At 32.1% G+C, this 13091-nt stretch overlaps 1 protein-coding gene across 14 annotated transcripts; it reads right to left on the bottom strand.

Moving 5' to 3' along the window:
• Positions 1-6314: 6314 nt before the first annotated feature.
• On the bottom strand, positions 6315-12348 carry LOC112722232 (protein PIN-LIKES 4). 14 transcript variants are annotated; one of them, XM_072206991.1, is made up of 13 exons: positions 11658-12291; positions 10872-10924; positions 10703-10770; positions 9977-10104; positions 9754-9839; positions 9091-9322; positions 8441-8704; positions 8199-8309; positions 8046-8109; positions 7817-7881; positions 7630-7695; positions 6950-7013; positions 6315-6602 (listed from the first exon to the last, which is right to left on the bottom strand). In XM_072206991.1, exons 1-4 carry the CDS (start codon positions 11690-11692, stop codon positions 9991-9993), a joined length of 270 nt encoding a protein of 89 aa, XP_072063092.1. In that variant the 5' UTR covers positions 11693-12291; the 3' UTR covers positions 6315-6602; positions 6950-7013; positions 7630-7695; positions 7817-7881; positions 8046-8109; positions 8199-8309; positions 8441-8704; positions 9091-9322; positions 9754-9839; positions 9977-9990. The 14 variants fall into 14 exon arrangements, 10 of the variants coding, with proteins under 10 accessions (XP_072063092.1, XP_072063088.1, XP_025628998.1 ...); XM_072206987.1 differs by having other exon boundaries at positions 6470-6602; positions 8441-8633; positions 9091-9328; positions 9754-9866; positions 11658-12348; XR_011867612.1 differs by lacking the exon at positions 6315-6602 and having other exon boundaries at positions 6715-7013; positions 8441-8633; positions 9091-9328; ... (1 more) ...; positions 9977-10063; positions 11658-12289.
• Between the last annotated feature and the right edge of the window lie 743 nt (positions 12349-13091).

Below are 13091 nucleotides of genomic sequence, written 5' to 3'. Positions count from 1 at the left end.
ATAATTGAGAGCCTTGGAAGCTTGAGTTATGATGTATTTGGTTGTGAACCGTCGTCATTAAGGTACGGTTTAAGATTCGAGATTTTGTTGACGCTGCGTTGTAATTGTGGTCGGACACTTAGACCTTTCTGGATGAGCTCTCCCTCATGTATATTTTTATTTTGAACGATTATGATTTTGAGCTTGGGGATGCGCACTCGCAGGGACTGTCCAATGGTTCGCTACAAGGACATGTTGGGTTGGCTATGGAACCGACAGATGATATCATCGGCCATAGGACAGGCATTCATCATTTGCATATGTTTGACTTGTTTGGTTTTCCTAATTGTTTTGGTTTGCTAAATCATATATGTTATGTTACTTGATTAAATGCTACTTGTTATGCTTGTACCTTAATTGTGTATTACTTGTCTGTATTGCTTGTGTTTGTACAATTGAGAGGTCCCTCACGTTGGTGTCGGTTGATGCTGAGGGTTGTTCTTGTTGAAAAGAACTAACGAGATGATTAATTTAAAATGATGATTATTGAATGAGGTAACTTGAGCTCCCTGGGTAAACGCAGTAAAGTGATTTCACTTGTTCCAGGTAGTGAATGACATAATTGATATTTAAGCACTAAGTTCAAATTTACAGGCTATAATGTTATTCAGAATTGAGTGTTAAGAGGTTCGGAAAGAAGGGAATGATGAGGAGTTGACTAGACTTAGTATCCCCTAGAACAGTTGCCTAATTCATGGATTAGTGAGAACCTAAGATGAATAAATGAGTAAAGGAAGTTTAGGATGCTTAGTGAGTTTTTATTATAGTACATTGCATTTATATGGCACTTTTACTGTACTGGAAACCCATGGGTCGGGGATTCTCATTCTGTATATATCTCTTATTTTTCTTATGCAGGTCCAGGTGCTCAGCAGTGAGCTGTGGTTCATCTGAGAGAGGGGGAAGACCTTTGTATTCTTTGCTTTATGTTTTGCTTAGAATCTCTCCATCTTTATTTTTAAAAACTTATATTTTGTATTGATCTCCTTTTGGACTTGTCTATAGAGGCCTTTATGTATCATTTGGGAGAGATTAGGAGATATTGTTGTCAATTACTTTTATTCTGTACCCTGGCTGGCCTAAACTTCACAGGTCGTGACTAGTAGCTATTTACGTATGTCATATATCTATATTTTGTCCTTCTCTTGTTCTTCTTTATGGTTTTATCTGTATATCGCTTTCAATTTCACACTTTATCTTCTGTTTTATCGATACGTGAGTGTTATGACTTCGCAATTTTCACTCTTTTCAGGCTTCTCAATTTATAATTCCTTTCAATTATATATATGTATGTATTATAATCCACCTGAGAGTTGTACCACCCTAATATCATTGACTTATGACTCGAGTATAAGGATTTGAATATTAGGGTGTTACATACGTCAGAAGAAAGGTGGATAAATAAAAGTTTAAAGGAAGAATAAGAGTAAAGAGACATATATATATATATATATATATATATATATATATATATATATATACTAGTCTCGGCTCACGAAGATTAGACCGGCTAGAGTTACAACAGTAAAACAGTTTGATATACATAACCTATCTCTCCAAAAATACATCATCAGCTTCTAAAGGCAAGTCTTTAAAACAAGTACATTATATAAGTTTTTCCAAAAGAAGGAGAGAGTCTAAAATCAAAACAGAATAAAAGGTCTTATTCGCTGTTTTTCAGATAAACCTTCCGCTCACTGAAGAGCGTCGGGACCTGCATTTGAAAAGTAATAATTTCCACAACGAGTGAGAACATTATCCTTTACAGTGTTCTCAGTGGGAAATAATTCCAAATAGAGACTATGTAAAACTACATGAACCCACTAGGCAATCCTAATCTCTAATCCCACAAGGTTCAAGCCTAGAGCTCATACTAACCAGAATATGGTAACTTGCCTAAGGGATTCTAATATATCTCTTTATCTTAATTTCACACATACCTCCAATCACCACATCTCATCAGGAACAATCCTTGGATTCACCACCACCAACATAAGGGATCTCTCAGTTGTTCAAATACATACAAAGCAATGCACGAAATACACAAGTAAAGAGAACAGATAATGCAATTAGATCAAGTAGCATATAGATACAGTTAATCAAGAAGGAAAACCAAATACAAGATGCATACCCAATCAATACATACAAATGCAAATGATTCATGTCTGCCCTACGGCCAATGAGCTCATTTGTCGGTTATAAGCCAAATCCAACATGTCCGGTAGCAAACCCTGGACAGTCTCTCGGTGCACGTAACCTCAAGCGGAATTCACTTTTCTTGGAGGAATTATCTGTAAAGGTCTAAGTGTCCGGCCACATCTTGCAACAGAAGGTCAACAAATATCAACGCAGAGCAAGTGAGACAAAACCACAATCATTGCGTCTACCTGAAAAGCTCAATCTTAACCCAGAATAAGTGGGACGAACCACTGCATCTATCCGGAGAGCTCAAATCATCTCAACTTGGAGAAAGTGGGGCGAGCCCCACCCTTACATCTACCCAGGGAATTCAAATCATCTCAACCTGGAGCAAGTGTGGCAAACCACACCCTTGCATCTACCTAAGAAGCTCGAACTATTTCAATCAAACTCATCCTTATCATCCAATCATGCCAACTCATCCTCTTCAATCACTTCCAATTCATTCTAATCTCAACTCAGAGTAAGTGGAGTGAACCACTGCATCTATCCAGGGAGCTCAAACACATATCGATTGATTTTCAATCATAATTCTTCATAATCATTATCGCCCTCAATAATATCTCAACATCTCAAGTATTCATAGATATACATATACACATAATTCCCGTCATCATCATCTCATTGCTATAACATTAACTCATCATTAATATAAATCCTCCACTCCACAATCTCCCTCTATATCAATTTAACCCATTCGATGTGCTCGCACTCATTTCAGAGCCTAAAAACTAGCTAGCAATCGGACCTTAATTGGGGCTTATGAGATTAAAAGTGGATTGGATAGAATAAAACAGTTAAAAATACATTTTCTAAAAAATGGGATGGTCGTGCATACGCATGCCTCATGTGTACGCACGAGTTCACTTTTGCGCGTACGCATGGTACTCTCACAGTACTCGCAAGAAATTTTTTAAATTTTGGAATGGCCATCATGCGTATGCATGACCTCAAAATTCCGCAACTTCTGTAGGATTCGGTTTTGAAACCAGATTTTCAAACGTTCATAACTTTTTCGTTAAAAATTATTTTTGGTCCTTTCTTCGAATGTCATAAAATAGACAAACTCAATTTTTATTTAAAACAAATTTCACAGAATTTAAAGATTTGAGAGCCAAGCTATGGCCCGTCGAATTTCATCAACAATCCGTTTTTACCCAAAAAATTTTGCATAACAATTTTCACCAATTCTAGTTCCAATTCATTCAAACCATTCCAATACTACTTCTAAGCTCCCTCAACATACCATGACCAAAAAAATAAAAGCTCCCTCAACATATATTTATCAATTCTCTACCCTTTGTAATCATTCAACTCACATTTAATCAATTTCTCAAGACAACCTCAACATACACACTCATACAAACAAAAACCACAACCAATTATCATCAAATATCTCATTCTCATACAACATTTCACACCATATACCTCAACTTATCACATAGAAGATTCCTCACCCTATCACGACCTCTGGTCCAATTCCACATCCATCACCATTATAAAAATCAAATCACATTTTATTTTAACACAATTTCAATCATGCCAACATATATTACAATGTCCAATTCAATAACTACACTTAACACTTCTCAATTCATTCGAAAACTCATTATTACCATTCTCAATTTCATACTAAAACACATCAACAAACACAATACTCATATTAATCATTATTCAAGAATATCAACAATCAAAATCCATTCAACCTATTCTAAGGACAAATAACTTAAATTTTTACATAACCTTACATAATACCTACTCGAAATTATAACTCGTACCTTAATATCGCAACTACTCGATCTAAAGATAGTTGTCATTGTCAGCTTTATAATATCGCAATTACTCAATCTAAAGATAATTTATTTATTTTATTTTACTCAATCTGAATTCGCTATAGTACCTTAATACTGTTTCTATGCCATTGTCTTTCAATCAGTTCATGTTTTTGTTCAATAACATTTGTTCATGACAGCTATAGTTGCAACATGAACTGATTGATCATACATTAGCTTGCGCTGATAGAAACAGTAAATAAATCATGTAGTAAAACTTTTATTTGTTTGTTTTATTTTAAATTGGTTCTCCGTTATTTTTAGATTCCTCATTCAACTAGACCAACAATACTGCGACTGGAAAAAAAAAAAAAAACCAAGCCAATAATATTCTGCTTCTAAGTATACCATACTTAAACGCTATATTTGAAAAATATTATTCTATATTAATTATATAAAATAGTATAATTACATAATTTTTTAATAAAAAATTCACTATGTTATATTTTTTAATTTTATATATATATATATATATAATAACAAAATTTTGTATACACATATTGTTATCAATTCTTTTGGTTCATTCTAATTGGTATAATATGTATAAACACTAGAGCAATTTTTTTAAAGAAAATAAAATTAATTTTTTTAATTCTAATGTACAATAACCAAAATATAATCTATTATCTATTATATATTCTTAAAATTAGATTTTGTTATTTAATGATAAAGTTCTCATGATATGTTTTTAATTTTTTTTAATTTATTCTTTCAATTATTAAATCAAATCAATTATAATAAGCAAATTATACAATTAATTGATTTCATATAACACACTAATTGATTTAATAATTCATATATATACCAAATTAAATTTCAGTCAATTAATTATAAAGCTGACATAGTTTTTTTTTTTTTTTTACTAAAGATAGGAGACTCGAACTCGCAATCTCTTAATTGAGTATGAGAAGACTATGCCATTTGAATTATAACTCATTGGCAAAGCTGACATAATTTCTTCTTGATTTTTTAATTTATTTATTTTATTTTATTTTATTGATTAAACTAAATCAATTATAATTAATTAGAACTAATAATTTATTATTATATCAATTGTTTGATTATTTGAGATGGAATTAATGATATGGTATACGTAACATTTTTTTTCCTAATTCCCTTAGCCTAACTTAGTGAATCTAATTATCTTAATATGTTAATATTAATCTAAGCCACTAATAAGTTTATTCCATGGAAATAATAATCATTTGTCACTTTATTTTATAAGATATTAATTTGTTATTTTTTATTTAGATAAAAAAATTTTATTTTTTAATTTGTATATTTACGTTTATGCATATTATTTGTTAATTCTACGACATAAATTATAAAATTAAGGAAGAAATAAGTATTCAGAAGTACAAAAGGCAAAACTATAAAATAAAATAAAAATCATTCTTATTTTCTCAGGCTGTGCATGCAAAATTATCGTAAAAAATATTTTAATCATAATTATTAATAGAATAAAATATTAAATTGGTTTCCTATGTTTAGGTGTAATTCTATTTTGGTTCTTAAGGTTTAAAGTTGGGTGTCCTATTTGAATCCAAAAAAGTTTCATTTAGCTTCAATGTAGTCCCACCGTGAGGTCAAAGTTAAATAATTAATGGAATATCCTAGATGACAGCAGTATAAGAACAAGATCGATAATCTGGAGAACAAGCACTACAAAAAAACTGGTAAAAAAGACGGCTTTTTTTGGTAATTACGGTAGTTTGAACCACCATTATTATCAAGTACGGCGGTTTCGAAAAGTGTTGTAATTCAGAGCGCCATTTTGGTTATTACGGCAGTTTTCTGAAAATCACCACAATTTCCTGGGGTTAAAACGGCAGTTTTCTGTTGGGTTAAAACGGTGGTTCAAACCGCCGTTATTTCCAGGTTAAAACGGCGGTTTAAGGGTGGGTTAAAATGGCGGTTTAAACCGCCATTATTACTCTCACAAAGTGGAATTTTTGTCGGTTAAAATAACTCCAATAGTGGCGTTTCAGTCAGTTAAAATGGCATTTTTGAACTGTCGTTTTTACCCTTACAGAGTGGCTTTTGGTTGGTTAAAATGTCATTTTTGAACCGCGGTTTTAACCCTAAAAGTGACATTTTTTATCATTTAAAAATGCTATTTTTACCGGATAAAAGTGACATTTTTTATCATTTAAAAAGATAATTTCAACAGTCATTTTTACTATGTTAAACAAATAATTTTTTGTTTAAAATTTTACAATAACAAGAAATCATAACCCATAAACAAAATATTACGTAACTCATAAATAAAGTATTAAACATAATATATAATATTTTAGTATTGAAAATCAAAAGTAATAACTCCTATATAAATAAACTATCAAACATAATATAATTTTTTAATTCTAAACGTAACATGTAGCTAAAGATACATCAAATCTCCATCATAAAAATAATGAATTATTGAATTCTGATGGCTCCACCTAATACATAGTACTACCCTTCGAATTTGTATATCTCAATAGGCTTCTCTGGGCGAGGACCTAACTTTACTGGGTCATTGAATGTTGCTGTCTGTAAGAAACTTAGAATGTTAACCAAAAGTGGGTCTTATCTGTCTGAATATAAACCCTTGGCTTATGCATTTTTCATTGTCTGATTTTGCATTACAAATTTGTAAACATTATTTTATCTAGAAATATCTTCACAAATTAACAAGGACAAATAATATCTACAGATTCATATTATATTACATTATAGTGAAAAATGAAAAACATAACTAATCAATGCTACATAATTCCACACATGTCAAAAAAATATTAGCATACTTTCTCATACTATTTCCATTTCTCAGCTGAAAAATTGAAACTTGAATTTACATTGTAAAGAAAGAAACAAAATTGAGAGAGAAGTTCATTTACCCAGAAACAAAAACACGAGTAGCAAAGTGAAAGAGCAATGGAAGAACAGCTCATTGTACAATTCCTGCACCCAAAAAAGAACATATAGTTATTTCAAGTAAGAACCAAATACAATAAAATGTAAAAAAATAATGCCTGCTGCTACAACAAATGCATCCAAATTTCCATTGGTTTGTTCCTAAATCTCAGGCCCTATACCCTCATAATGGGCTCAGAAGTTCATCAAATTCTCAAACTGATTCGCAAAAGACATAGTTACTATTTGAGTCTCATTATATAGTACACTTATATAGTACACTTAGTTGCATTATTGGACATATGCAATATTACAGAGGAACGAAAATTGGAGAAAAAAGAAAATGATTAATTCAACAATGCAATACTAAATTTCATTTTCCAGCCTCAAAAAGAAGCCTAATGTTCTTCACAACAATAATATAAAAGAATAAAAAACACTAAAGCTTAATGTTTTTGATTCTGTTATATTAATGATTTCAGAAATACAATAAGAACAACTGAATAAGAAATACTACTTAGAAGAAAAAACAAGTCCTTCTCTTGCGTGGTTTTTTCTTTCGCGATAAGATTTGATAAAATACCATATGTCATATATCCTCTTGAATAAGAAATACTACCGTAATAATAGCTACTATAAATTCCAATTAAGTTGTAACATTTACCTGCTGTGTTTTAGAACTGCACTGTATCTAGGTGATTGCACTAATCATCTTCTTCAATTCTTCACCCTGCAGAGTGCACACCATAAGCATTATCAACTCTATTATCCACATAGAAAAATTCAAGCTCTTAATGCAGGCATTTAATATATATATATATATATATATATATATTTTGTTTGGGACATGCCTGAGCAGTAGTTATTCTTGTAGCTCCAAGATGATCAATGAAAAATTGCTTGTCTTCCCTCAAATCTGTGTATGCATATGAGTTAAATTGGCAAAAGTTAATTGAAGCAGAATTAGAGTAATGCACAATGAGAAAGTGATAACTAACATGATAAATATTGAGAAATAAGAATATGCACAAGATTGTCTTTTATGATTTTAATACTACTTCGATGGAATTTTGATCTTACCCAGTTTTGTTCCAACCAGCACAATAGGTACATTTGGAGCATAATGTCTCAGCTCAGGTATCCACTGTATAGAAAAAAAAAAGACTTAAAAAGGTTGCAGATTAAAAAAGCATATCCTGAATTGCTTAATAAGGATTTGAGAAAAGAAAAAACCTTTTTGAAAATGTTCTCATAACTGGCTTAATTAATGGGTTGATTATTTGATTATATAACTCCAATTTCATAGCCAGTGAAAAATCTTCCCAAGTCAAGTATGAAAGAGTCCTGCATTATATTATCAATAGTACAATAGTATAAGTGATATTTTTAATTTATAGATATGAATAATAATATTGTTATAGTACAATAGTACAATAATATAAGTCAAAATTATATGAAGAAAAACAAAAACTTGCCTGCTCAGTAGTATCATGAACCCCTTCATTTCTAGCATGGTAACCTTCAACAATTGCCTGGTTATGTATATCTTGCATAATTCGAAATTCCCGAAGGCTACGTCGTGCAGCCTCAAGTTCAAGTTGATTCTGCCTCAGCTGGTCCTTATAGTAATATTGAAACCCATATTGACGGCCAACAGCGAATGCACTCCTATAAGTTCCATAAGCTAATCATTTTGCTAATTCAAATATTTGGGGATTGACTTCAAACTCCATAAAATTCTGAAAATTGAGGTATTGTTAAGAAATGAAAGCCAATTTAACAGACTGAGAATTATATAATATAATAGAAATTTGGGTATTATTTATGGGTTTCAAAGACAGGTTGACATCTCACATCTATCAACAGGCAGCCTTTGAAGGCATAGTGCACCAAAGAAAAACTTATACTAGTAATACATTAAAATTGAACTCTTGGTTTTCAAAATTAAAATCACAAAGTTGAAAGCAGTACATCAAACCTATGATTTTCAGTGGATGAAATGGTCCAAGAATTTATAATACATATATTACAGATTCAAACACACACCCTCCAAAAAAAAGAGAGTAAAAGAAAAGAGATTCAAACAACAATCTCTAGTTCTAAATTCCAGAGAAATAGGAATTACCCTCTCTGATTATGAGCTCACACCCATCCTTCATTTCAATATCTTTTAGTCTGAGAGACAATGCTTCAGAGGGTAGCAAAACATGCACTTGTCTCAGGGCAATCAAAGACCACAATTCATTTGGGAGATCATCCAACTGTCGACAAAAATCGATCAGCAAGTGCTGAAGGTATGGCATTGCACCGTTGGCTAATTTCCAGTTGTGAACTTTTAACTTTTTCATCTCGAACACCTGCAGCTATGGGAATCCATTACTTGCAGAACAATTAATCTCAAAGGAATCATTTGAAGAATATCCCCCATATAATCTCAAAATTCGAAGTCTAGTGAGACTTCCCATGGCATTCATCCCATCCTCATTCATGCAAGTGATGCCTGACAGAGTTAGCTTTGTAATGCATGGAAGAAAATAATTATTAAAGTATATTAAAAATAAATTATATAATATTATTCATATCAGTCAAAAGAAAGAACTCAAAAACAGGCTAAGTCATACAGAACTATCTTGTAGATACACATTTAAGCTTTTGTTTTTCATTGGCAACATATATACTAACATAACTCCATATATAAACTGCTCTAATCTAGAGATTACAAATAGAACAAAACAAGAATTAACCCCAAATTAACATCATAATTAGAAGAGATAAAGAAGCTACATACAGCCATAGATAGTGAAGCATATAACATCCCATATTTGTAGCAGACATCAGGATCTCCAAAAGGGCTACCTTTATCTTTGCATATAGCTGGGATAATGATTATAGGCAAGTTTCCTAAGTTTTATATTCAAACATTAATGAAAAATTTAAGATTTCTCAGATTCATTAGTGCTAATACTTATTATACAAATTAAGAGAATTTAGAGGGTTAGTAATTACTATACCTGCAGAACAGACACTAATTATCAAACCTTCTAGGTTTTTGGGAGCCCTTGTGATTATGACGACTAGGATCCATCCCAAAATTGACCCTATTATAAATGTAATGAGAATGTTCACTGGCATAAACCACCTTTAACAAAAGAAACAAAGTTAGAACACATGAATCAGAAGAAATAAATTGGTATATAAAATATAATATTAACTAGTTAAAAGTTAATTTTCTATACTTTCTTCTCTTGGTATATAAATCTATTAATTAGTTCTCTCTTATCTCTATTATATATAATAAAAAATTATAATATAATAATATACAATTTGAATGAAACATGCAACTGTTGGAAACTCTGTAAAAATTTTAATCTTCCTATATACTAACATGTTTTAAGGTAGGAGAATATATATATATATATATATATATATATATATATATATATATATATATATATATAAACTAATTTACACTCGCTTCCATGAAACCAAGGTACCATAGTACCATAGTTTCTAATATTTATTTTATCATAAATGCCAAGAATGAAAAATGCTAAACAGTTACAGCTTAGCAAGGATGTCACGCATCCAATAGCAATTCATAAACTCAATGAGACATTAACTTTTCATAGTCCTCAAATTACTTGCATTAGAAAAATATGATAAGAAGAGTGCAGTTTCAAGTCAAAACACATTAGGCAAATTTAGTTCTTTGACAAGCTTTTGTTTGAAGAGCTTACCAGTGCTGCTACAACTTCATTAGCAATCTGCAACCTCATCCTCCAATTTAAAGGAGTATTCAAGGGATCTACTAGCATTCAAACATTGAAATAAATAAATAAATAAAAATAGTTCCAATTATTATTAAGAGGATCCTCTAAAATTCTTCTAATTTCTTTCAAAATTTACCATTGAGATGCTCTTTTAAGCTTCCATTCTCTATGTTATCAAATATGAGCAGTCTGCAGAAATAACCCCAAAGGCAACAAGAAACTAGTTAAAAAATTTGCTTTACCTATCACATCTTCATAAATTAGACTGTAATTTTAAAATGCCCTCTGTCAATTTTACATTGTCTTCAAAGTACAAAGATAACCCCAATTTTCTTTACCTATCACATCTTCAATTTTACATTGTCTTCATAAATAACCCCAATGCTGCTACTATGTAATTCAAGCAACCAATAACTTATCCAGTTTTAAACAAGTAGAATTCAAGTTAAATCTTGAAATCATTGAAACTTAGATGCAACAAGGAACAAACTCCAAGCCTTAAAACCAGGAGCTACAACCAAATACAGAACTAACAGAAGCAATTTCTAAGAAGCAAAATAACAAACACATAGAATGCAATAAGTACATTATTACTAAATGTTTGTAATAAGAAACTATTCACCCTTCCAGTTGAGTCTCTTGGAATGGAGATTTTATAATAATCTATTAGTCCCTTCAAAATTTTACTGAGTTGAGTAGCATGAAGAAAACACAATAAACAAAGATCAAATGAGAGAGAGAAACACAGAAGAAAAAACAAAACATGATAATAATTCAGAAGAAGAGAGTGGTGAGGTACATTGCCAGGGGAAGGCTCATGAACATTCCAAAACACACAGGTTTCAATCACATCTAGTTCCCCTTCTTCGCGGGGCATAATTGTAAATTTAGCAAAAAATGAAAAAAATCAGTGAGCACTTACCGCGAGCAAGTGAAAAGAGTGGTTCTCAATCTCATCGATCATGTCACATGCATTTGCTAGAGCCAGCACGGCCTCTAGGATTCCGTTTCAGCTATATTTGCATCGAGATAGTTGCTATGGTTCTCTCCTCATCAACGTGTAGTAAAATTCCACCACCTCTGGCACCCTCATCAACAACAACAACAACAACAATGCAGAAGATCAATCAAACTAAAAATAAAAGAGAAAAAATAAGCATTCTCTGTTTCTTCCTACTAGATCATGAACTAGATCTAAAATTATGAAGAGGAAGGAAAAATCAAAAGAAGATGAAGGTGAAACAAAATCACAGAGGCTCGCTAAAGGCAGTAACAGCAGCATTGCTTGCGGCGGCGAGGTGAAAAATAAAGGCGGCAACGGAATGAGTGACGGTGACTAACCTTCAGATCGAAGCCAGAACCTCATTGAAGGTAGCGACACGATGTTGCTTGATATGGTGAGGGGATGAGTGACGACGAGGAGATGAACAATGGCAGTGAAATAAGCGGCAGCGACAAACCTTCAGATTGAGGCCAGATGGAGAATTGGATCGAAAACTTGCTGAAGGCAACAACAACGACATTTCTTGCAGCGGCAAGGATGTGAGTTGCAACGAGTGGATGAGTGGTGAGAAACCCCATTTTTAGGGTTTATCTTGTATTGAATTTAGAACGTTTTGTCAATTTTCCCCCATTTATTCACTAAAATAGCATGGTTTTGTAAATTCTCCTTTAATTGTGCTTAAGAGTGAAAACATGCTTTTTAGGTCTTAAAAAAGCTAGATTTAATTCACCTTGATTGCATTAGATGCCTTGATATATTTGTTAAGTGATTTCAGATTTAGGATGCAAAGATTGGATTGAGGGAATGAAGAAAAAATCATGTAGAAATGGAGAACTCATGAAGAAATGAAGGAATCGCAAAGCTGTCGATCCTGACCTCTTCGCACTTAATCGACCATAACTTGAGCTACAGAGGTCCAAATGAGGCAGTTCTAGTAGCGTTGGAAAGCTAACATCCGGGGCTTCAAAATGATATAAAATTTGCCATAGTTGCTTGGCATCTAGATATGTGTACGCGTGATGTACGCGTACACGTGGGAAGCTACATGTGACTCACTAAAGGCAACTCGTGGCCAGCGATTTCTGAAGCATTTTTGGCCCAATCCAACTCATTTCTGGTGCTATTTAAACCAAGGATTAAAGAGGGATGAACCAATTAGTTAGTTAATTAGTTTTAGTTTAGTTTTGGAGGGAAAGTTAGTTTCTAAAGGTTAGAGTTAGATTAGGATTTCTTAGATCTAGGTTAATTTCATGCTTTGATTTACTTTTCCTTTATCAATTCTTATTCCTCTACCTTTCCTCTCTCTAGTTTAGCATTTAATTCTTGTAATTCTCTACTTTTATGTTAATGCAC

Source organism: Arachis hypogaea, chromosome 11, assembly GCF_003086295.3.
Source record: "Arachis hypogaea cultivar Tifrunner chromosome 11, arahy.Tifrunner.gnm2.J5K5, whole genome shotgun sequence".
NCBI classification, from domain to species: Eukaryota; Viridiplantae; Streptophyta; class Magnoliopsida; order Fabales; family Fabaceae; genus Arachis; species Arachis hypogaea.
This window is presented reverse-complemented; position numbering and strand designations above follow the sequence as displayed.

Coding starts and splice junctions, on each gene's coding strand:
- LOC112722232 (XM_072206987.1), bottom strand. CDS start 10,097: ATGCCAGTGAACATTCTCATTACATTTATAATAGGGTCAATTTTGGGA. Junction 9,329..9,753: donor ATGCTTCACTATCTATGGCT/GTATGTAGCTTC, acceptor GGATTCCCATAG/CTGCAGGTGTTCGAGATGAA. Junction 8,634..9,090: donor TGAGCTCATAATCAGAGAGG/GTAATTCCTATT, acceptor TGGAACTTATAG/GAGTGCATTCGCTGTTGGCC.